The 24,975-nt window shown below is 42.6% G+C and overlaps 1 protein-coding gene across 7 annotated transcripts in view; it reads left to right on the forward strand.

Annotated features, from left to right (window-relative positions):
• The window catches only part of LOC101737883 (collagen alpha-1(I) chain), a 242,025-nt gene that overhangs the window by 176,443 nt on the left and 40,607 nt on the right, over positions 1-24,975 (forward strand). For 4 of the 7 annotated variants that reach the window (XM_062671262.1, XM_062671263.1, XM_062671265.1 and 1 more), the window contains 5 exons: positions 2,265-2,336; positions 2,839-2,889; positions 16,990-17,071; positions 17,291-17,337; positions 24,371-24,475. In XM_062671262.1, coding sequence (XP_062527246.1) covers positions 2,265-2,336; positions 2,839-2,889; positions 16,990-17,071; positions 17,291-17,337; positions 24,371-24,475 — 357 coding nt within the window. Of the gene's footprint in view, positions 1-1,779; positions 2,337-2,838; positions 2,890-16,989; positions 17,072-17,290; positions 17,338-24,370; positions 24,476-24,975 lie in introns of those variants that run through there. The other 3 variants (XM_004932922.5, XM_062671264.1, XM_062671267.1) reach the window with 3 other exon arrangements.

Genomic DNA, 24,975 nt, shown 5'->3' on the forward strand with positions numbered 1-24,975 from the left:
GATGAATATATTTTATAGAAATGTCTTGATCGTTCTTGTAAAAAAAAAAGATGTGTGGTGTCGTGGGACACCGGATAGGAACGAAGTACCTTATTATAAAAATATTAATTTTAGGTTCTATACGAGGTATAAATAAAATAAAACTGGAGATTTCGCATCAACCCACGGTCATTCGGTAACATGCGAGCTTATTGTGGTACACTTCATTTACGGTTGTTTGCATTATGTATTGCGCAAACGAACGCTCTGAGATCGTGGTCAATGAATGATAAAAAAATAGGTTATTTTTTGTACGTTATTACAAAGTCAAGTCGTACATCGTGTGCATTACTAATTTGTACGTTATTACAAAGTTAAGTCGTGCACTGTGTGCATTACTAATAAAAATCTTACGTTACGGACGTTTTTTCCCGGTTAGGGTACCCCTCCGCATCGTCTCATAAGGAACTTCGTTCCAAAAAATATTAATTTAATATTTATCTGAAACGATAGTACCATAGTAAAAAACAAATTCAACTAAAACTATTTTTTTATGATTGATGCTTTACTGGTGGTGGAGGCGGGTGACTCAAGCTGAGAGGCGGTGTTCTAATTGTGATGACTATGGACTCCATGACCACTAGAGTGGAAAAAATATATTTCGTAAAGACACGAAGACGTAATTTCCTTATTCTAGTCATTTGTTTGGCGTCAGAGAGCTAAATTACATTCCTAGACGCGTCTCGAGAGTGACAGAGATGTAATTAGATTTTGTTCCCGCGAATTGCGTTTGTACAAAGGCTTGCCCCAATTCCGCTTATAAGCTCTAATCAACTGTGCTTGCTCTTTTTCAAAACGCTTGACACTGGTGGTACGATACTGGTGGTACCACCTGTCTATTTCTGCCGTGAACCAGTCTCGGTTTGAAGGGTGAGGCAGCCGTTTTACTGTAAAAATGAGACTTAGAACTCATGTCTCACGGAACTGCGGCATGTACGTTATTGATGCCCATGAGCTCCGGTAGCCGCTTAACACCGCATGGGTAGTGAAGTCATCTACCGATCTAAGCAATAAAACAGTTCAAGTAAGACAACAGTTCCGTAATGCAATGGGAACTTAAAACATAAATCCAAGAATTTGCCTCTATGACGTCGTGTTTTTTTTTTATTGCTTTGATGGGTGGACGAGCTCACAGCCCACCTGGTGTTAAGCGGTTACTGGAGCCCATAGACATCTACAACGTAAATGCGCCCCCCAACCTTATTGATGACAATAGCTTTCGGTGATCACTTAATAATAGATCAGAGCCGAGATCATCTATTGATTTTAATACTAAAATAATCGCAAAAACGTTCTCGAAAACTCAAATGGACTGCTATTTGATTGATATAGAAGTACACATAATAATTTTTATTTATTAATTATCTACAGATTCATCAACAGAAATGTGACATTGTTAAACTGACGTGGGTCAAGAGAAATTGACTGGGCTTATTTTACCACAATTTAATGACCACTATAATATGAGCTCACGTCACTTGTCAAAACCATCTGTCTAGAAAATTGAGCAAGCTTATACAGAATTTCTGACTTTGACACCGTCCATTTTATAATGAACTGCCTTTACTTATAACATGAATCTTTACGTAGGTTTCTGGATATTGGTTGTTATTAAGCATACGACCAGTTAAATTGAAACTTGTTTGCATAGATTTAAGCAAAGAAATCAGGACCTGTACTCGCTGGTTGTTAATCGATTCCCTTAGTAGATGTTCGTTTTAAATTTAGTGCTACGTGCGGATCCGTTCGGTTAGCGCGTACGCATGCGTCCTTATTCCGGTTTTTAAAAGGGCAACGCACTTTACTTTTTTACTTGAATTTTACTTTATTATATAATAGCAGAATAACTTATATCTGCCATTTATATTGTGCATATAAAAACGTATCATATCCGCATTACAATATAATGACGGGACTTTTGTTGATAAAAAATGTTATTCCAGTGATGTATGTTAGTTCAGAATTCGCCAATTGAAAGAGCTGCTACATGAGTCGATTACAAAACCAATCGATATAATTCGAATACTCGAATAATCGAATCACCATTGCCTTTCTATTCGTCGAACATTAAGTTCGAATTTCAAATGCTCGAAGTGTCCTTCATAAACCGCCAGTCGAAATTTCGCTTTGTGTAAAATAAAATCACCTATATGCCTATGTGAGCTAAGAGCGAGATTTGCATGAACATGTCCGTCCGTGGTTTGTTGATCTTCGTTGTGGTGCAGGGCGCGTTTCAAGAGCTGAAGCTATACGGATCGCCGTCACAAGCCGAGGTGCAATGTGTCAACACTTTCGAGGTATGTAAAATTTAAATATTTGTACAGATTTATCTCGACAATTTACTTAAGCATTGAATTGAACAAAACGTCCAAGATTAATTTTTTAATCCTCTAATCGCTATTAAGAATTCCTCGACACGTGAAATTAAATTCAAACAATATAAATAATAGTAAATCGATTTTTTGTTTGTTTTTCATTTAATATTAGGCTAAAGTAGAGACTAATCATAAATGTGATGATAATAAAATTGATATTGGAAATTCATCTATCTAGAGCAGATGCTCTAAGTTATCCAGAATAAGACGTTTAAAATTTAAAACAATATTTTGTGAAATTCCAAATTAACGAATTAAATTATATTTAATATAATTTTTATCGATTTTCAATATTATTATTTTTTTCTTTTCAAATATCATTCTCACCTATCTACTTAGTATATAATAATAAACAACCAATTCAAGGACCAAGTCAATGAACTTAAACCACAGATAAAGCATATTTTTTTCAAATATTCAACAGGAAATAGATAAAAGCGGCGAAGGAGACGAAATCGATATTGACAACTTCTTGGTGATTACAAAGATTTTTTTTTAAATAACACACTAACCGCAACTTAAATACGCTTCTACTAGCAACCTGGTGAATGTTAACATCGTTCAAAATAGCAGCACAATGTAAATCACTCTTACTATATGTATATTGGGCTTTGTGTGTTATTCTTGCTCAGATATAAGCAGTGTATGACTTCTTTTCGATCAGAAATCGCCAGACTTATGCCTACGCTTTGGGCGCCATAGGCGGGCCATATGGGGCTTGAACCAACCACAACCTTCTCTTAACAATCTGCGATCAAAGTACGTATGAGCCAAAGCTCAACCGAGGCGAGCGCGCGCGGTATTTATCTCCGACTTTAAGGGCTCCTGGTCAATGAGCTAATGGAAACCCAAGTAGACGGTGCCACCAAATCGTACCCCTAGGATACGCCGCTGGGTCAGAACCAGCTTTCCTTTCAATACCCGGTTACTCTTTCGTAAGAAAAGTGTAAATTTGCTTAAACGTCATGTATTTGTCTCTTACTCGCCGGGTTCCAAATCGCCATACACAGGCGATCTGGAACCAGGACCGGGGCACGCTACATTCCGGACCCAAAGGTCGGATTACCATCGGTAATCACGGAGCACTTCAACCTCAATGATGTCCCAGAGTAGGGACGTCGCCAACACAGATGCCGCCTACAAAGAGACGATGTGGCAAGCTCAAATGGCCTTGAACGTGATGGCACGATACTGCCGCTGCAGCTACCCTGTCATTCTTACCGTTGGAAACAGAGGAACTACATACAGAACCAATGGGTGTCTTCCTTATGTACGAGCAGCGGATTGCCTAGCCAATAGGATCAGTGTTGATAAAAAGCGGGTCCAATGCGTACCAATTATCTGCTGAACTTCTACAAACAAGCAACCCTCAAACTACCTATTCTGTTTCCTTATCGTCCGTCCATATCAGCACAGCAACCTGTTATCTATATTAAAACTGCCACCAAATCTTATCTAAATTCGTTTAATCAAGACCTAAGATTCCTAATCCTGATAAACCAGTCCGCAAAATCTTCGAATGAACTTGATAAGGTCAAATAAGCAACGAACAACGTATTTGTCGTATCCTTTCTACAGCTGTCAATACTTCTTTATAAAAAAAAAACTGCCTATCTTTGTCCATTTTGAAAATTCCTAACCTTCATTTTAAAATTTATCGATGTTTAGCGTACATACTACTTACTGGTCGCATTGTATTCCTATATAGTCTAAATCCTGGTTACAATGATTATATGGTATGGATGGTATTAATAGCATTCAGCAGTCTAATAATGGAACCGGTGCTGGAACTAATTTTAAAAGAGGACGAAGAGGTTGAGTAGAAATCATTTAAGTTCATCATAATCGGATGAAAATATCTAAGAAATCGGTTTTCGAGGCTGGATTTAAGTAGTTAAAAAGTACATTACCTGTTTCAAACACATTTTTGAACGCGGGCAAGCTCACGGTCTGCTTAGTTTTATGTGGTCACTGAACCCCATAGAGATGAGTGTCGTCACCCACTTTAAAACGTAAAGTCTAAGTCGTAATAGCGACTGCCCCACCCTTCAAGCACAATGCTTCATCATGGCAGGAATAGACAGGGAACACCTAACCGTACGAACTCACAAAATGTCCTACCACAATTAACCACCAGTAAACACATTATGCATTTCGCTAATTTGTGTCAACAGACGTGCTTCTTTCTAAAAATATGTCTTAATTTTACAATGACATACTCTGAGCGTTATGAAAATTAAATGTCCTTCTTCAGACGAGGCTTGGAGAGAATGGTATGTAATTGCTTTGAAATGTCCTTCTTCAAACGAGGCTTCGGAAGAGTACTCAAAGGTAGGCAGTGGCTTTGGCTGGGTTTCTGGCATGACCACGAGTGAAGGTAGCCACTTACTACCAGGTGGATCGTACAAAAAGAAATAAAAAATTAAACGAAAACAACACTATTTCAAACCATCTTAAAAGTATCCATTTTTGTTATTTTAGACAAGCGGCCCGCTCTGGCTCCGCTCGGGTCTTTAACAAAAATTTCAACGATATTTGACGTTGTTTTATTTTTTAAATAAAATAACACTTATTGTGGCATAGACTAGTACATTATTTTATTCTATCATGAATAGTTTTCGCAGGGCACGCAATGTAAAGAATATTTTAAGTAATTTTGTTACACCTTGGGTTACATTATTGGATTTTTAGTAAGGATCCTCTTTATAATATTAGTATAGATTAATATGGATATTGTAATTAAAATTTTAGAAGAGCTGTTTGTTTATTGACAACGAGTTAATTTATCTTGAATTGGATCTGAATTGATGTCTTGCCCCCGAATCAATATCTGTCGTCTTCAACGATTTATGTTTCAATTCGCTGAGAATGATGATGGTTTCATTTGGATTGAACTATCGAAATTATAAACAGATTTTAAGAGCGGTTGTGTCGCTCATATAAGTACTTACAGATTAATTTTGTAAATCGCAATGTTAAATCGCGGTATTTAAATCGTTCGTATTCCTAAAGCCTTTCCACTCAAATTCAAATTCAAATTCAAAATCAATTATTTCAACTTAGATGTCAGTATGACACACTTGTTGAATGTCAAAATATAAATAACAATGTTAACTCTACCACCGGTTCCAAAAAAAGCCACAGTCCTGAGAAGAACCGGCGAAACAAACTCAACGGGCTTTTTTTTGTTTTGTTTTTTCTCAAATTTTTTTTTTTTTTTTAAATTAAAATATTTACAGTAAAGGTTTCTCCTTTACAAGTCAAAAAATACAATTAAAAAATATATAATCATAATGAAAAATGAAAAGGCCAGGAGCGAACGCCTCATTCCCACGTAGTGCCATCTAGTAAATAATTTTTAACTTTATAATATGCCTTGTTGCACAAACGTTCCTTGACAGTTTTCTTAAATCTATGAACAGGTAGTAATTGAACGTTTAGTGGGATCTTGTTGAAAAGTTGTTGTTGTTGAAAACTGTTCTATAAATCTATACTAATAATATAAAAAGTGAGTTTCTATGCTTGTTACGCTTTTATGTCTAACTACTCAACCGATCCTTAATTTTGCATAAACGCTATCAAAGGCTTAGAAAAAAAAGGGGTAACCTTCATCTAGAAAAAAGTAATGTTTGCAAGGTTTTTTTTTTTAAATTAAGGCAAGAGGAGCCACTGGTAATAGCTAGTCTGTGTACAAATTAAAGTTTGTGCATCTTCCGATCGTCATCCTATTGGGATGGGATATTGTATAGCTCTTTGCTTAGCTTTTGTATAGATTTTGTATCACAGCGAAGATTAGTTTTATTTTATTTTTCAAACATAAATGTCATTATTTTTTAACATAGTATAATCTTGTTTAAATGGCTCTCCTGTAAAGTTGCAATAATGTCGCATAAACCAAATATCCTTTCACCGGTCGATATAGATATGCAAACATACAACACTGACACATGGTATTGCTAACAAATAGGCAGTGTTCTTAGTAACGGCATTGAGAGATCATGCTAATTATGATTTAAAACTTTAAGCCAGTATCACAACTAGAACAGACATTGGCTTCTCGCATATCCAGTGTCTCAAGCGGAAACAGTTACCACTGCCAACCTCCGATCGGAGATGGCACTGTTTAATGAATGAGAAGGCGGATAAAGACCGGGATGGCTTTAGATTTTACTGCTGGTGGAGCTAATTGTGTTTCCGCACTAATAGGTGCCAATTCGCCAATTACTGCATAAAAATAATAGATTCACTAGATTTACTGGTGGTAGGACCTCTTGTGAGTCCGCACGGGTAGGTACCACCGCCCTGCCTATTTCTGCCGTGAAGCAGTAATACGTTTCGGTTTGAGGGGTGGGGCAGCCGTTGTAACTACATCGAGACCTTAGAACTTATGTCTCAAGGTGGGTGGCGCATTTACGTTGTAGATGTATATGGGCTTCAGTAACCATTAAACACCACGTGGGCTGTGAGCTCGTCCACCCATATACGAGCAATTAAAAAAAAAAACCATGATGGGAAGCCAACATCCGGATACCTTATTTTTCTATAATCCCATAAACAGACTTTTCGACGACCAAACCCATTTCCGTTACTTGAATCATCCCAAAAATTCGCAGTAATCGCTTCAGCGTTCTTTAGTGTTTTAGCCTTTAGGTTTTAATGCTGTATTGTCAAGAGCATAAGTACCACGTGTTTGTCTTCCGTGCAAACTAATCGATGTATATCTGTGTACATATTCAAATGTTAACGTTTGTATATTCCCCATAGACTCCGAAGCGGCTTGGATAATTTCAATGAAATATTCAGGAGATCTTTAGATTGGCCCGGCGGATTTGGCTGTGAAGTTTAGTAACGATCGAAGTCAAATCTAAGATCGGTCAGCAAAACCGGTCGGGCTGGATTAGTATTTAATTTAAACATAATACAACCTTTCACTAATAGCAGTTGTTATAATTATTTACAAAAGTATCAAATTTAAAAAATCCTTCTTTTCTCGACTTAGCAACGTAAGCATTTGTCTATTAAATTAGAGCCTTCAAACTACCAATTGGTTAATTAGAAATACTAGAGGTCCCGCAGTAGTCGAAATTCGACTGTAATTAATTGGAATTGTAAGTTTGTACACTATTATGATTGTATTTTATACTTCTATAATCACAAATTTCGCCAAGACTACACTATAAAAAATATTAACAAAGACAAACAATATTTAATCTCAATTTGAGAACAGACGTCAAGAACAAAAGTTTGACATTAAACAGTATGCATGCGTGTGTGCGTCAAATCATGGTATGTAGTGTGTGTAATGTTTTCTTTATTGATTTAATGTATCTTTTATGCATTATTTAAAAAAAATATTAGCATTGTGCACTTCTTCTCTATATTCTCTATAAGTGTGGAAAATTTCATACTCCTCCGTCCGCGCAATTTTCGTAAAAAGGGATACAAAGTTTTTGCTTCACGTATTAATATATAGATGAATGCTCATAATGTAACCCTTATGTCCTCCTCGCGTCGTTTTCCTCATTACTGAGGGTCGTGACTCCTCCGCTGCATCAGTTTCTCTCGTACGATTTCCCTCCATCTGCTGCGATCCTTAGCTTCATGAAGGGCATTGTGGAAGTTGATGTTTAGAGAAGATCGTGTTTGGTCCGACCATCTCGTGGGACTGCGTTCTCTGGGACGTTTGCCATCTACCTTTCCTGTCATCATCAACTGTTCTATATTGTGACCTTCTTTACGGGCAATATGTCCGAAGAATTCCAGCACCCTAGGAAGGCATATGGTGGAAAGTCTAGTTTTGATATGAAGCTCTCTTAGAATAGACACGTTTGGTGCGAAAGGCGGTCCAACCCTTATATAGACCTAATATTATCAGCTTACAATCGTCTTCTGTTGGGTGTGTCCGGCATTCTCTAGATAGGCACTAGTCAGCAGGATTTTCTACACTTTTAGCTAACTACCTGGCTAATTTTATCCGTTGATCCGGTAGGATCTTAAAGAACTTAGTGACATTAAATCGATTTCTCGATTGTGTTGCGAAGGGGCCGTCTTACTTTTTAAATCAAAATGTGTGTGTGAGATTTGTTAAAGAAATCTATATAATAATGGTCACACATACACTGCGGGTTTAAAATACATTATTTAAACAGGAAACATAAAAATACTGATTTTAACACGTCAGCCATGCTCCACAAGTTACCCATACAAAATTATCCGGAATCGAAACTAATACTATTGTTTTTAAATTTCTCGAATAACATTAACAAAAATTTCTAGGTAAGGTTAACTTATAAAAATCTAGTAACTTCGAAGTGAACAATGACTTTTCTAGTGTCCAAAGTTGAGCACTTAATGTCGTCAAGTGCCTCAATAAATTCGAAGTAATACACGACTTTACGATCGTGCGCTAACATTGAAAACTTCAAAATCGCTTTATTACTTGCTTAACAATTGTTCACGATTGACTTCCACGGTGAAGGAATAACATCGTGTAATAAAAATGAAACCCGCAAAATTATAATTTGCGTAATTACTGGTGGTAGGACCTCTTGTAAGTCCGCGCGGGTGGGTACCACCGCCCCGCCTATTTCTGCCGTGAAGCAGTAATGCGTTTCGGTTTGAAGGGTGGAGCAGCCGTTGTAACTATACTTGAGACCTTAGAACTTGTATCTCAAAGTGGGTGGCGCATTTACGTTGTGGATGTCTATGGGCTCCAGTAACCACTTAACACCAGGTGGGCTGTGAGCTCGTCCACCCATCTAAGCAATAAAAAAAAATCCTGTATATCGCAAGTTGTTTGACTCTATATTAGAAAGGACTCTTGTGTCCCAGTTTAGTTTATCAAGAAATCAAGAGAGACATAGTTATTCAGGTATGAATAATTGTCACTCGCAGCTATAGTTATCGATAAATTATATCAAATTAATTCGTCCAAACGGCATATGTATAGGGCACAAGTCTTCATAATATTTCGGTATTCCTTTCTACATTTCTGAATCTTGCTTAAATAATATATTTTTTTTTATTGCATAGTTTTGGTGTTAAGTGGTTACTTGATCCCATAGACATCTACAACGTAAATGCTGCCACCCACCTTGAGATATGAGTTCTAAGCTCTCAGTATAGTTACAACGGCTACCCCACCCTTCAACCCGAAACGCATTACTGCTTCAAGGCAAAAATAGGCAGGGTGGTGGTACCTACCCGAGCGGACTCACAAAAGGTCCTACCACCAGTATAACTAATATAAAACTAAACAACAAACCAATATAAACTAAAGGTACATAATACTACATTAAAAAGTATTACAATTGCGTCTACGTATTCATAGTAACGCTTAATATTTATCTGAGTTATACAGTTAGATAGTCACAAAGTTCCAAACACCTCGGAAGTCAATAGAAGTGCAGTTACCACAAACCTCAACTTGCCGAGTCTAAGTGGAGTTAGCCCACTGAAGCACTCAATGCGATTGCACTTACAAGACTGGCTAACTTAGACCCGTTTATGGCTTACATTGCTGCTTTAAAGTGGGTCTTCGCATTGGCTTTTATAGCCTTTTAAATGTAAATGATGTTTCTTTGGTTACAATTAATGTATTTAGCTACATTTAGGAATGTAGAAAAGGTTTGAAGTCGTCGTGGCCTAAAGGATAAGACGCCCGGTGTGTTCGTATGTAGCGATGCATCGGTGTTCGAATCTCGCCGGCAGGTACCAATTTTTCCAATGAAATACGTATTTAACAAATGTTCGCGATTGACTTCCACGGTGAAGGAATAACATTGTGTAATAAAAACCAAACCCACTATTAAGTGCCGTAATTATTGGTCGTCTTGTGCGTCCGCACGGGTAGGTACCACCACCCTGCCGTGAAGCCGTTATGGGTTTCGCTTTGAGGGGCGGGGCAGCCGTTGTACTGTTAATACTGAGACCTTACAACTCATGTCTCAAGGTGGGTGGCGGCATTAGATATCTATGGGCTCCAGTAACCACTTAACGCCAGGTGGGCCGTGAGCTCGTCTACCCATCTCAGCAATAAATAAAAAATAAATAAAGCGTCTACTTATATTCTTGTATAAATTACGATTTACTACAGGTACATTCAATTTTAAATAAAAATACAGATTGTTTAATTATTAACTATATATTATTAAAATTTAGTTATCATAATGACTTTAAAAATAACTCTGCATATTCAAAACTAAAAAGACTAACAAAAAATGTGTGTGACACGCTTTTTTATGCACGACACCGTTGTGTAAATAACATACTAAACATACAACACAAATCGGCACAAGCCAATTTATTTATCAAACGCTTTTGATTCCGAAAAGTAATTCAGAGCTATCCTGCAGCTTATGCACTAATATATGCATTGTTTTAAAGACTAGTATTACGCTATGAGAGATGACGTGCTTTAGATACGGCTGCATATTTTCTGGCTAGATTAGCTATGTCAATCGTCAGCGAGAACATGGTGGATGCTCTCGTCAATAATCACCGTTGTGGTCGAGGACGGTCGTGATATTATTACTTATATTATATGTATGCAGGCCACAGCTGTTTGCTATTGTTAGCTTTAAAAATATTTATACTTATGTACCAACTCATGTTTGAAGACTACGACAGCAATATTTTTGTGGTACCAGCTGTGTATATCTGCTGACAAACAGGTTTTTAATATATATATAAATAAAAAAAATATTTTTATTATTTATTAGTTATTAAAATTTCAATTAATAATTTGATCTAAATGTAATCGTTCAATGAAAAAAAATTACAGAAATGGAAATTTCTACAAACAGTAACCAATGTTTATTAAAATCGACAACTTTTCTTTTGACTAAATATTTTTACTAATTTAATTAAAAATATTACAAACGAACGTGAACCCACGCCCCTCCTGGAGTTCAGTGGTTACTGGAGCCCATAGACATCTACAACGTAAATGCGCCACCCACCTCGAGATATAAGTTATAAGGTCTCAGTATAGTTGCAACTTATGTAGTTACAACATATATACCTAGTCAGGTCATAAATTCTGTCACATGTTTAATGTAAAATAATTGAAACAAGTTTATTCATTATGTAACCATTCATATACCAAAATGAACTTAACAAAACATAGATTCTTATGACACTAAAGTTTATTCAAAATGACCTCCGTGATTGTGAATACAGGCCTTCAATCTGCGCGGCCAGTCGTCTATCGCAGCACGAACGAGGTCCATGTCAATATCGGCGGCTGCCTTAATCAAGGATGTCTTGAGTGACTCCAAATTGGGATGAGGCTTTGAGCACGCCTTTTTCTCCAAGTGTTGCCATATCTTGTAATCTAACGGATTCAAATCTGGACTGGAGGAGGGCCAGTCTTCGTGCCGGATGAAGTCGATTTCACGCGCCGCCAGCCAATCTTGTGTGCTCTTCGCTCTATGAGCTGGCGCCGAATCTTGTTGGAATACCCAGTGCCTGTTATTGAACATGGTATGAGAAACAGGTTCCACAAGGTTCGTCAGGACTGTATTTTGATACACAGCTGCATTCGTTTTTACACCTTTCTCACAAAAATGTACCTCTGTTAAGCCCCGATAAGAAACTCCCAACCATACCATGAGCGAGGATGGAAAATGACCTCGTTGGACACGCGGAATACGGTTGCTCGCTTCTTCACTACTGTGTGCGTACACCTTATCATTTTGTTTGTTGTAGCTCTCTTCTATGGTAAAAAAAATTTCCTCCGAAAAAAGAATTTCCCGATATTTTTTTCCCGCGTACCGCTTCAACAAAGCGCAGCATCTCTTCAGTCTCAGGTCCATTAGACGAGCATTCAAACGATGTCCTGTTTTTCTTCGATATGCCCGAAGCCCTAAGTCTTCATTTAACACCCTTTTCACCGTGGTTCTGCTTAACCCCATCTGAAGGGCCAACAGTTTCTGCTTACGTTTGGGATTTCTTTGAATTCGCGCCTTCACAGCTTTTATCACTGCTGGAGTCCTAACAGACCGAGGACGACCACTTCTTGACCTATCATCTACACTAGAGTCTTCATTGTATCGTTTGATGGTCATCATCATTTCAGCCTATCGCCGTCCACTGCTGGACATAGGCCTCTCCAATAGATTTCCAGTGCGACCGGTCCATTGCCACCTGCATCCAACGAGACCCAGCGCTTTTTACTAGGTCGTCGGTCCATCTAGTAGGTGGCCGTCCCACACTGCGCTTGCCAGTACGTGGTCGCCACTCCAGGATCTTTCTGCCCCATCGACCGTCCTCTCTTCGTGCAATGTGGCCGGCCCATTGCCACTTCAGTTCACTAATTCTACGGGCTATGTCAGCAACCTTAGTTCTTCTACGGATCTCCTCATTTCGGATTCGATCACGTAGAGAGATGCCGAGCATAGCCCTCTCCATAGCTCGCTGCGCGACTTTGAGCCTTCTAAAAAGATCCCTAGTGAAGCACCACGTCTCCGAGCCGTAAGTCATCACTGGTAACACACATTGGTTGTACACCTTTGTCTTAAGGCACTGAGGTATTTTGGACGAGAAGACGTTGTGCAGTTTACTGAACGCTGCCCAGCCGAGTTGGATCCGTCTACTGACCTCTCTCTCAAAGTTGGACCTACCTAATCGGACTGCCTGTCCTAGGTATATATATTCGTCAACAACTTCAAGAGTAGAGCTCCCAACAGTAACTATGGTGGGTGCAACATGGACATTGTACATGATTTTTGTTTTGTCCATGTTCATTTTAAGACCCACTTGTTGAGAAACCCTACTGAGGTCACCGAGCATACGCCCTAAATCTTCCAGCGACTCTGCCATGACCACGATGTCATCGGCAAACCGAAGATGAGTGATGTATTCGCCGTTAATATTGATGCCAAGTCCTTGCCATTCCAGAAGCTTGAAGGAATCCTCCAGAGCAGTGATAAACAGTTTCGGAGATATCACATCTCCCTGTCTCACTCCTCTCTTTACAGGGATTTCCTTCGTGCAATGCTCCTGTACTCGGACTGACATGGTGGCGTTATTATACAAACACTTCAATACTTCGATGTACCGGTGGTCAATACGGCACCGCTGGAGAGATCTAAGGACCGCCCATGTTTCGACGGAATCAAAGGCTTTCTCATAGTCCACAAACGCTAAGCATAATGGCCGATTGTACTCTTCCGTCTTCTGTACAATCTGCCGCAGCGTATGTATGTGGTCTATGGTACTGTAGCCTTTTCGGAAACCAGCTTGTTCGGTAGGCTGGAAGTCATCAAACCTGCGTTCGAGACGCTTCGTGATGACTCTCGAGAACAGCTTGTAGACATGGCTCAGCAGTGCTATGGGCCTATAGTTCTTCAATAAGGTTTTGTCACCTTTTTTGAAGAACAGGATCACAACACCCCTGTTCCATGCCTGTGGCGGTTTTCCATCGAGCAAAGAGGAATTGAAGAGCTTCTGAAGGACTTTCAGTACCGGCGTCCCGCCCGCTTTCAGAAGCTCCGTAGTAATTCCATCCTCGCCCGGTGCCTTGTTATTCTTAAGCTGTTTGAGAGCCATCCTAATCTCGTACAGGCTGATGTCCGGGATGTCTTCGGTGTAGTGTCGGGTTAGCTTGGCTCTAGGGTCTGCAGCTAAACCTTGCGGTTCAGCTGAGACCGAGGTAAACAGCTGCCCGTAGAACCTCTCTATCTCCCGCAGGACCTCTGACTTATTCGACGTTCCACGTCCATCTTCGGTCTTCAGCTTCGTCAGCTGGATTTGCCCAATAGAAACGTCTCTTGCGAACACTTTAGAGCCTTGGTTTCGCTCAATCGTCTCTTTGATACGCTGAGTATTAAAGGAGCGTAGGTCGTGTCGCAAGGACTTCATGATATGTCTATTGAGTTGCCTATATGACTCAGCGTCCTCCGAAGTTTGGAGCGTCATCAAACGTCGACTAGCCATGAGGTTTCGGGTGCGGTCGGATAGTTTCTGAGGTCTATTCTTACGGTGGGTTTTGAAAAATTTGGACCCTACCGTACGGACAGTCTCTACCAGCCTGCTGTTTACATCGTCCACTGATGCGCAGCTGTTTAGCCCTTCGAAGCGATTAGCCAATTCGAGTTGAAAGCTCTCGGGGTTTTGGATTTGTGCATTCGACGGTCGAAGCGTTGACTTCATCAGACGCGATCTTTCCAGTCTGACATTGATATTCAACATGCCTCTGACGATTCGGTGATCACTTCCTGTTTTAACACTGTTGATCACAGAGACATCGTTGAATATCTGTCTGTTGGTGCTCATGATGAAGTCAATTTCATTTCTTGTTACACCGTCGGGACTCAACCAGGTCCATTTTCGTTGTGGCGGCTTCTTGAAGAAAGAATTCATCATAAAGAGTCCTTCCTTCTCCATAAAGTCCGCCAGCATCTGTCCTCTGGGATTCCGCTGCCCAAATCCAAATGGCCCCACTTTCAACTCATCATCGCCTCTACGGCCCAGTTTTGCATTGAAATCTCCCATAACAACGGTAAAATGTGATTGGGAGTTACGTATGGCCCTACTAATGTCCTCATACGTAGTTTCCACTTCATCGTCTGGATGTGACGTCGATGGGGCGTATACCTGTACAATCTTCAGCGAATACCGCTTTGAGATTTTGAGGACAAGGTATACTACCCTACTCGACACACTTTCGATGGCCACAATGTTGTTTATGAGAGATTTGTGGACGATAAACCCAACACCACCTTGGGACTTCTGTTCTCCCTCCCGGTAGTAGAACAAGTGGCCGGACTGTAAGGTTTTCGTATCCTCCCCCTCTCTTCGGATCTCCGATAAACCAATAACGTCCCAGCGCAACTTGTTCATTTCTTCTTCCAGCTCTATTAGCTTCTCGTCCAACCTCAAAGTGCGCACGTTGTATGTCACCAGGGCCAGTTGTCGTTGTGAAGGGGGGTGGTAGCCGGATTTCTGCCGGGGATTCTTAGCACCCCTTGCCCCGCCGTTACCATGGCCGCTACCGTAACCAGGAATAGCGGGGCCGCCGGGGACTAGGGGCCTGGTTCTGCGGTGTGTAATCATTTTGGAGGTTTATTAGCCTACTGGTACCACGCTGGCTAGACGGGTTGGTACAGGGTTTAATTTCGAGTTTTCCTTCTCTCACACTAGTAAATATTGTGTGTTGTGCTTTCCCTTTTGTCGCCTCTTACGACTCCCCTGGGATGGTAATGGGGGTGGTGACAAAAGTATTCTAATGCCGTCACCACACGGCGTTTGATGGTACAATAAACGAATCTTTTGGTTATATTAAAATTTTTCAGTATGTTAAAAATTCGAATTGGCGCGTAACCGCAACGATGCAACGCAATAACTGCAACACGGTCTTCTTTAAGCGTCCACTCCATATTTAAAAATGAGTAAAATTCTAAAAGTATACATTTTTATTTTCATGAACAATTCGAAATTCGAATTCAATAATTTTTTTTGTGGCCAGCATTCTAAAAGAAAAGTTTTTACTGTGTGACAATACTTATGACCTGACTAGGTAGTTACAACAGAGTATAGTTAGTATTTACGTAAACTATAATTTATGCTGGTTTGATTTCAATTATATGATGTTTTTCATACAACGTGGAAGTTATTCGCGAATGTGAGCTAAGTACGTATTTGATTACAATTACAAAACATATTACCAGTGTGCGGGATTAGAACACCGATATAGTTAGTTACTGGTGCTAGGTACTAGTTTGTTACTGGTGGTAGGACCTCTTGTGAGTCAGCACGGATAGGTACCACCACCACACTGCCTATTTCTGCCGTGAAGCAGTAATGCGTTACGGTTTGAAGGGTGGGGCAGCTGTTGTAACTGTACTTGAGACCTTAGAACTTATATCTCAAGGTGGGTGGTGTATTTACGTTGTACACGTTTATGGCTTCCAGTAACCACTTAACGCCAGATAGGCTGTGAGCTCGTCCACCCATCAAAGCGATTAATAAATAAAAAAGTTGCATCGCTGGTTACGAATACACCAGGCGCCTTATCCTTTAGGCTTCGATGATTTCAATATATATTTTTTGTTTAATAATGCATATAATATAACATTAAGGATCAAGGTACAAGGACGAATATTAAAAATATTTGTAGTGCAGGTTGGATCAAATTACAAGCCGGAATCTAGAGCAAGTGTGACTTTACAAGTGTGGCTATACACAATATGGTTTATGTTGCACGCCATCACAGTGCTAGAAGTTTGCATTGACGAAACATTTATAAAGTGAATTCAAATCTTTTCTCTGAAACAATAAATCTTTTTCTTTATTTTCTAATATATTTATTATTAAGCAAAAAAACAAAAAACAAATTCATGATTATTTTTATCGATTTGAATTTAAAGTTATAATACTTAAGCCTTTTGAAAATACCTCCGAAGAAACATCAACTGCAGATATATCTTAGTATTTTATTTCCTACTTTTATACCATTATATCTGGAACCTCAAATAGTTAATCTCGTTCTTCTGCGTAAAATTTTAAAGACTATTGTTCCTCAATGCAAACTTCAAGTAAGAGTATTCCTTCTACATCTGTACATGATACACAGGTGGACCAGGAGGAAGACAGCGAGGGTTCAGGGAGATATGGAACGATACCGCCATTTCCGCCTCCACCTCCGGGCTTAGATGGTAAGGGCTATGCATTCTAATGACCTAAATGAGTCATCTAATTGATAATACATATTTATCACTACATAGTATAAAACAAAGTCGCTTTCTCTGTCCCTATATCCTTATTTATGCGGGTTTCGGTATTCCGCACCCTATCCCGTAAAGAAATGCTTAACATAGCCCATTCGATGATTTAAGATAATAATAATTCAAATGATATTAACTACTTTTTTTCAGGTTACTCTCTCAGACTTCGTGGAGATAAAGGAGAAAGAGGACCGAGGGCAAGAATTTTAATATTTTTTTTTTCCAATTACATACATACAGATATACAGTTCGTTTTTCGTAATTTTATGAAAGCTAAACAGATGACGATATCTGTTATGTGTTATTATTTTTTCATCTATTCACTTTAAGTTCCGTAGATGTAAACTATATTATAAGGTGCTACTACGCCTTCGGCTCGGGTGGCAATTTTACACGCGGGAGGAAATGTCCTACTTTTCTCCCTAGGCACACAATGTACTATTAAAATCTAACCCTAACTACAAGAAGACTCAGAAGAAGAGTGCCTCAAGATCTACTAGATCTAATGTAGATTAATTGACATGGGCATGTCAATGAACATTGTGCATACACCGCCTGAGAAATTGTTTTTCTCAAAACTACGGTTGAACGTCTTACGACAGCTTACTGTATAGAATTAATACATTTAAAAAAAAAAACGAACCCCAAACACACATAAGAAGCTGAACTCGAATTCTAACTCTTAAAGTAAAATCACATAAGTACATACGTTAGGTCGTGCCGCCCTAATTGCTGTCCCCACTTGACCTTGATCAATGAACAAATCGCTTTACAAGGGAAACAACTGCGCTGCTACTCTCATCCACTTCCAGAAACTTCTTAACCGCTCTTTACAGCGACAATAATGTGTGAAAAAGTATATTTCGGTACCAACATAAATCCCTGTCGCTTCAACAACATACTCGACGCTCTTTCATCAGTCTTCCGTGCACTCGACTCGACGCGAGCACTCCAAACTTTGCTGCATGAATAACGTGAAACCTTCAGTAGATTTACCGATCTGCACCTCGTTAATAGTGTAGCCCCATTATTAATAATCACGGCTAAATACACTGTATACACGATTAACGGGTACTTACCACTATTTCCACATTTAATGAACTCCCTTTATTTCGGCGTAGCTGCAAGCGTTATGATTATCGTTGACATGAGAACCCTCTTGTCGTGGCCGCTGGAAACTACATACCCGATCCTGTAGACCGAATGGTAAACAGTCGACGTCGCCCAAAGCACGTCATTACGGATCCTCCCGATCCATTAGCGGTGCTTTTAGGCACCACAAGCACCGCTCACCGCCCTCGTCGAACCCGTCGCTTGCGACGAAGGGCTCGACGATCGAATTAGCCCATAGACACAGCCCACTGAGTTTCTCGTCGGATCTTCTCAGTGTGTCGCGTTTCCGATCCGGTGGTAGATTCTGCCCATTCCGATAGAGGCACCCGTCACGTGCGGACGTGCTCATCGTCCACTCGATCGCCCGGTCTTTGTTCGCCCGGCTTTTGTTAGCCCGGCCATTGTTCGCGCGGCCTGTGTTTGTGGTACATCTGCCGACTAAGTGCTCTTTCTGGAAGTTTTTATTTGTTTTGTTTCCTTTTGTTGTTTCTGTGTTCGTGGTACATCTGCCGACAAAGTGGTTTCCTGCAAGTATTTATTTGTTTTGTTTCTTTTCGTAATTTCTGTTTTGTTGTGCTTTTTCTTTGTCCTGTAGTAATCGCGCCGCATTGCCACCTGTGTTCAATAGAACCGCTCAGGTCCGAGAAGTTGGGGCCTCGCCGCAAGGCGAGTGTTTTCAAGACCCGGGGCCGCCCCACCTGGGTACTCAGCGATCATGGACGCTGTATTCGCGGAATTCCTCCGACTTCGCCACCCACAGCTCGCCTCGGAGTTTTTGGCCTTCAAGGCCAATCACACTGCGAGCCCTCTCGAGGACTCCGCCGCGCTCGCTGCTCCTGCGTCGCCTGTACCTGCGTGCAGAGCTTCTGCATTGAGCACCGCAGCCTCTGTCGTGCCTGCCGCTCCCGTGTCGCCTATACTGGCGAGAAAAGCTGCTGCGTCGTCCGCCGTGACCATCGTTTCAGCTGAGCGATCATCCGCGGCCTCCGTCGCGCCCTCTAAAACACCTACACTTGCTCGTAGGTCGCCTGCACCCGCCTCCTCGTGCTCCGACTCTGACTCGGACATGGAGGTCGACCTCGCCCCCGCCTCATCGACGTAAGAAGCGTGCCGCGGAGTCTCGAGCTCCCGCGGCCGCTAAAATTAGCAAAGCCGTGAACGCGTCGCGCCCCCGCCCTCAGACTCCCGTTGCGCCCCCAGCCCGTGCCACTCCGTCGCCGCGTCCGGTGGCACAAAATAAAACCCAGACCCCTCCCCCGGTTATCCTTCAGGAGAAGGCAGCTTGGGATCGAGTTTGCCTGGCCCTTAAGGCCAAAAATATAAATTTCACGAATGCCCGTAACCTCGCGAACGGCATTCAAATTAAGGTTCAAACACCCGACGACCATAGGGCCCTCTCTTCTTACCTCCGTAAGGAGCGTATAAGTTTCCATACGTATACGCTCCAGGAGGAGCGCGAACTCCGCGTTGTAATACGCGGAATCCCTAAAGAGTTAGATGTAGAGCTCGTAAAAGCCGACCTGTTAGAACAAGGCCTACCAGTGAATTCTGTGCACCGTATGCACACCGGTCGCGGTAGGGAGCCATATAATATGGTTCTAGTCGCTCTCCAGCCTACCCCCGAGGGTAAGAAAATCTTTAACACACAGACCGTCTGTAGGCTCTCTGGTATCGCTGTCGAAGCCCCCCATAAAAAAGGCACTCCTAGCCAGTGCCATAACTGTCAATTGTACGGGCACTCTTCCCGTAACTGTCACGCGCGCCCCCGATGTGTTAAGTGTTTGGGCGATCACGCCACGGCCCTCTGCGCTCGCGACCAAAAAACCGCGACGAAACCGCCTAGCTGCGTCCTGTGTCGAACACAGGGTCACCCCGCGAATTACCGTGGTTGCCCCCGAGCCCCTAAAATAAATCGCCGCGTCGCCCGCCAAAACCGCCTCCGAGCTTCCGGCCCAGACATCAAAGCCTCGGCACCCTCTGCGTCGCAGGCTAAGCCAGCGTTCGTTCCGGCGGCGGTGCCCAGTGTCTCGGCCTGGGCAAAACCGCTGCCGTACACGAACACGGCTACAACTCCCTCCTCCGCGATTCGTCCCGCCCCCGCGACTCGTCCCTCTCCCGCGACTTGCCCTCCGACCGCGTCCGACAATCTCGCTTTAGCGATCGACTTCTTTCAGTCGATCAACTTTGAGCGCGTTAACGCTTTGGGCGACGCCATTCGCGCTGCCTCCACTGCACAACACTTTATCGCCGTTGTGCAGGAATACGCCGACGTATACGCGTCATTAAATACGTACGTCCTCCCCTCACTCCGCCGGTAATCAATGGCGTATATAAGTAGAATAAAGCCCCTATCCGTAACGATAGGATTTTTTAACGCTTACGGTCTCGCAAATCAACGTGATCAGGTTTCTGACTTTTTGCGTGACCACCAAATTGATATCTTTTTAGTGCAGGAGACCCTACTTAAGCCCGCGCGCCGTGACCCTAAAATCGCGAACTATAACATGGTCAGGAACGACAGGCTCTCTGCCCGTGGTGGTGGTACCGTCATTTACTATAGAAGAGCCCTGCATTGCGTCCCGCTCGATCCTCCCGCGCTCGCTAATATCGAAGCATCAGTGTGCCGAATCTCACTGACGGGACACGCGCCGATCGTTATCGCGTCCGTTTATCTTCCACCGGATAAGATCGTTCTAAGCAGTGATATCGAGGCGCTGCTCGGTATGGGGAGCTCTGTCATTCTGGCGGGCGACCTAAATTGTAAACACATCAGGTGGAACTCACACACCACAACCCCGAATGGCAGGCGGCTTGACGCGTTAGTCGATGATCTCGCCTTCGATATCGTCGCTCCGTTAACCCCGACTCACTACCCGCTAAATATCGCGCATCGCCCGGATATACTCGACATAGCGTTATTAAAAAACGTAACTCTGCGCTTACACTCGATCGAAGTAGTTTCAGAGTTAGATTCAGACCACCGTCCCGTCGTTATGAAGCTCGGTCGCGCTCCCGATTCCGTTCCCGTCACGAGGACTGTGGTGGATTGGCACACGCTGGGCATCAGCCTGGCTGAATCTGATCCACCATCGCTCCCGTTTAACCCGGACTCTACCCCGTCTCCTCAGGATACCGCTGAAGCCATAGACATCTTAACATCACACATCACCTCGACATTAGATAGGTCATCGAAACAAGTTGTAGCGGAGGACTTCCTTCACCGCTTCAAATTGTCCGACGATATTAGGGAACTCCTTAGAGCTAAGAACGCCTCGATACGCGCCTACGACAGGTATCCTACCGCGGAAAATCGTATTCGAATGCGTGCCCTACAACGCGACGTAAAGTCTCGCATCGCCGAAGTCCGAGATGCCAGATGGTCTGATTTCTTAGAAGGACTCGCGCCCTCCCAAAGGTCTTACTACCGCTTAGCTCGTACTCTCAAATCGGATACGGTAGTAACTATGCCCCCCCTCGTAGGCCCCTCAGGCCGACTCGCGGCGTTCGATGATGACGAAAAAGCAGAGCTGCTGGCCGATACATTGCAAACCCAGTGCACGCCCAGCACTCAATCCGTGGACCCTGTTCATGTAGAATTAGTAGACAGTGAGGTAGAACGCAGAGCCTCCTTGCCACCCTCGGATGCGTTACCACCCGTCACCCCGATGGAAGTTAAAGACTTGATCAAAGACCTACGTCCTCGCAAGGCTCCCGGTTCCGACGGTATATCCAACCGCGTTATTAAACTTCTACCCGTCCAACTCATCGTGATGTTGGCATCTATTTTCAATGCCGCTATGGCGAACTGTATCTTTCCCGCGGTGTGGAAAGAAGCGGACGTTATCGGCATACATAAACCCGGTAAACCAAAAAATGATCCGACGAGCTACCGCCCGATTAGCCTCCTCATGTCTCTAGGCAAACTGTATGAGCGTCTGCTCTACAAACGCCTCAGAGACTTCGTCTCATCCAAGGGCATTCTTATCGATGAACAATTCGGATTCCGTACAAATCACTCATGCGTTCAACAGGTGCACCGCCTCACGGAGCACATTCTTGTGGGGCTTAATCGACCAAAACCGTTATACACGGGAGCTCTCTTCTTCGACGTCGCAAAAGCGTTCGACAAAGTCTGGCACAATGGTTTGATTTTCAAACTATTCAACATGGGCGTGCCGGATAGTCTCGTGCTCATCATACGGGACTTCTTGTCGAACCGCTCTTTTCGATATCGAGTCGAGGGAACCCGCTCCTCCCCACGACCTCTCACAGCTGGAGTCCCGCAAGGCTCTGTCCTCTCACCCCTCCTATTTAGCTTATTCGTCAACGATATTCCCCGGTCGCCGCCGACCCATTTAGCTTTATTCGCCGACGACACGACTGTTTACTATTCTAGTAGAAATAAGTCCCTAATCGCGAAGAAGCTTCAGAGCGCAGCCCTAGCCCTAGGACAGTGGTTCCGAAAATGGCGCATAGACATCAACCCAGCGAAAAGTACTGCGGTGCTATTTCAGAGGGGAAGCTCCACACGGATTTCCTCCCGGATTAGGAGGAGGAATCTCACACCCCCGATTACTCTCTTTAGACAACCCATACCCTGGGCCAGGAAGGTCAAGTACCTGGGCGTTACCCTGGATGCATCGATGACATTCCGCCCGCATATAAAATCAGTCCGTGACCGTGCCGCGTTTATTCTCGGTAGACTCTACCCCATGATCTGTAAGCGGAGTAAAATGTCCCTTCGGAACAAGGTGACACTTTACAAAACTTGCATAAGGCCCGTCATGACTTACGCGAGTGTGGTGTTCGCTCACGCGGCCCGCACACACATAGACACCCTCCAATCCCTACAATCCCGCTTTTGCAGGTTAGCTGTCGGGGCTCCGTGGTTCGTGAGGAACGTTGACCTACACGACGACCTGGGCCTCGAATCAATTCGGAAATACATGAAGTCAGCGTCGGAACGATACTTCGATAAGGCTATGCGTCATGATAATCGCCTTATCGTTGCCGCCGCTGACTACTCCCCGAATCCTGATCATGCAGGAGCCAGTCACCGTCGACGCCCTAGACACGTCCTTACGGATCCATCAGATCCAATAACCTTTGCATTAGATGCCTTCAGCTCTAATACTAGGGGCAGGCTTAGGGACCCCGGTAACCGTACTCGTCGAACTCGACAAAGAGGTCGACGTGCAACCTAACCCATGCATCAGCCCGCTGAGTTTCTCGCCGGATCTTCTCAGCGGGTCGCGATTCCGATCCGGTAGTAGATTCATTCGCGAAACAATTGCTCTTGAGTTGTTAGGTCTCCTTCGGAGGCGCTCGGGCAGTTGTTAGCAAATCCCACCCCTCTTGGCTGAGCCTTTGCTCGCCCACCTGTCCTGGTGAAACTGGAAAGGCCTTCGGGCCACCAGTAAACTTTCAATCATATAATAATAAAAAAGATTCTGCAAAGCACTGCTCTAGCTAGGGTCAGTCTTAGCAACACTCCGGCTTGAGCCCTGTGAGCTCACCTACACACGTTAGGGTGAAGCTGAAATAGCCTCTCAAGGCTATTAGCATAAGTAGGAAAAAAAAAGATTACGGGTCGACTGAACACTGTGAATAGAATGTTAGGAGCATGTAGATATGTCTACATTATTTCTAGATGGTTTTTTGGTATCACCTTTAGTACTCGACGTTACGCTCCGACTTTCCCACAGGTATCGACAGTTTTTTTCGGACATTCTGAGAACGCCATGTTTGCAAACAAAAAACAATGCCTCTCTGAAACTAACAACAGTGTTACGATATTATTATTATTTATTAATCTTGTATTATCATGGGACGTGTACTATTAAATTAAAAAAAATGACAAATAAAACACAACTGTGGAATCCAACTAGTCATTATTATTTTAAAGGATATCGCTAAATAATTATTCTACTAGTAATCGATGTACTATAACTTAACTATAATTAATTAGGAAACATAGATCTAAACTTAATACCTTTTCCTTCAAAATCAATATTCTATCAATTTTTATGTCCTTGTGCAATAGAAGTGTACATATTTTATTTTAGATACATTGATTTGTGTATAATTTACAGAATGATAAATTGTTTCGTATTATAGGGACCCCCAGGGGAATCAATCAGGGGTCCGCCAGGTCCTCCTGGGCCGCCCGGGCCCCCCGGTCCTCCAGGGACCGCTACCGAGAGCTCTGGATCTGGTGATGATGTAAGTAGTCAATATAATGAGTATGAGTTTTTACTGGTCGTAGGACCTCTTGTGAGTCCGCGCCGGTAGGTACCACCACCCCGCCTATTTCTGCCGTAAAGCAGTAATTCAAAGGTGGGGCAGCCGTTGTAACTATACTGAGATCTTAGAACATATTACTCAAGGTGGGTGGCGCATTTACGTTGTAGGTGTCTATGGGCTCCAGTAACCACTTAACACCAGGTGGGCTGTGAGCTCGTCTACCAACCTAAGCAATAAAAAAAAAAGTAGTTAGTGGAAGTAATTGTGAGACCACATGGGTAGGTGGGTAGTTTTATCCTACTTACGTCTATGAAGCACTCATGCGCCTCGGCTTGAAAAACACGGGCAGCCATTTTATATTATTGAGACTTCAACTTCATGTATAAGGGGTGGTAGAATTCACGTTATGATGTAAATATGTTCCGGTAACCAGCTTACACCAGGTCAACAGTGAGCCAAGTCATTCATGTAAGCAAGAA

The sequence above is a fragment of the Bombyx mori genome, chromosome 11, assembly GCF_030269925.1.
Source record: "Bombyx mori chromosome 11, ASM3026992v2".
NCBI classification, from domain to species: Eukaryota; Metazoa; Arthropoda; class Insecta; order Lepidoptera; family Bombycidae; genus Bombyx; species Bombyx mori.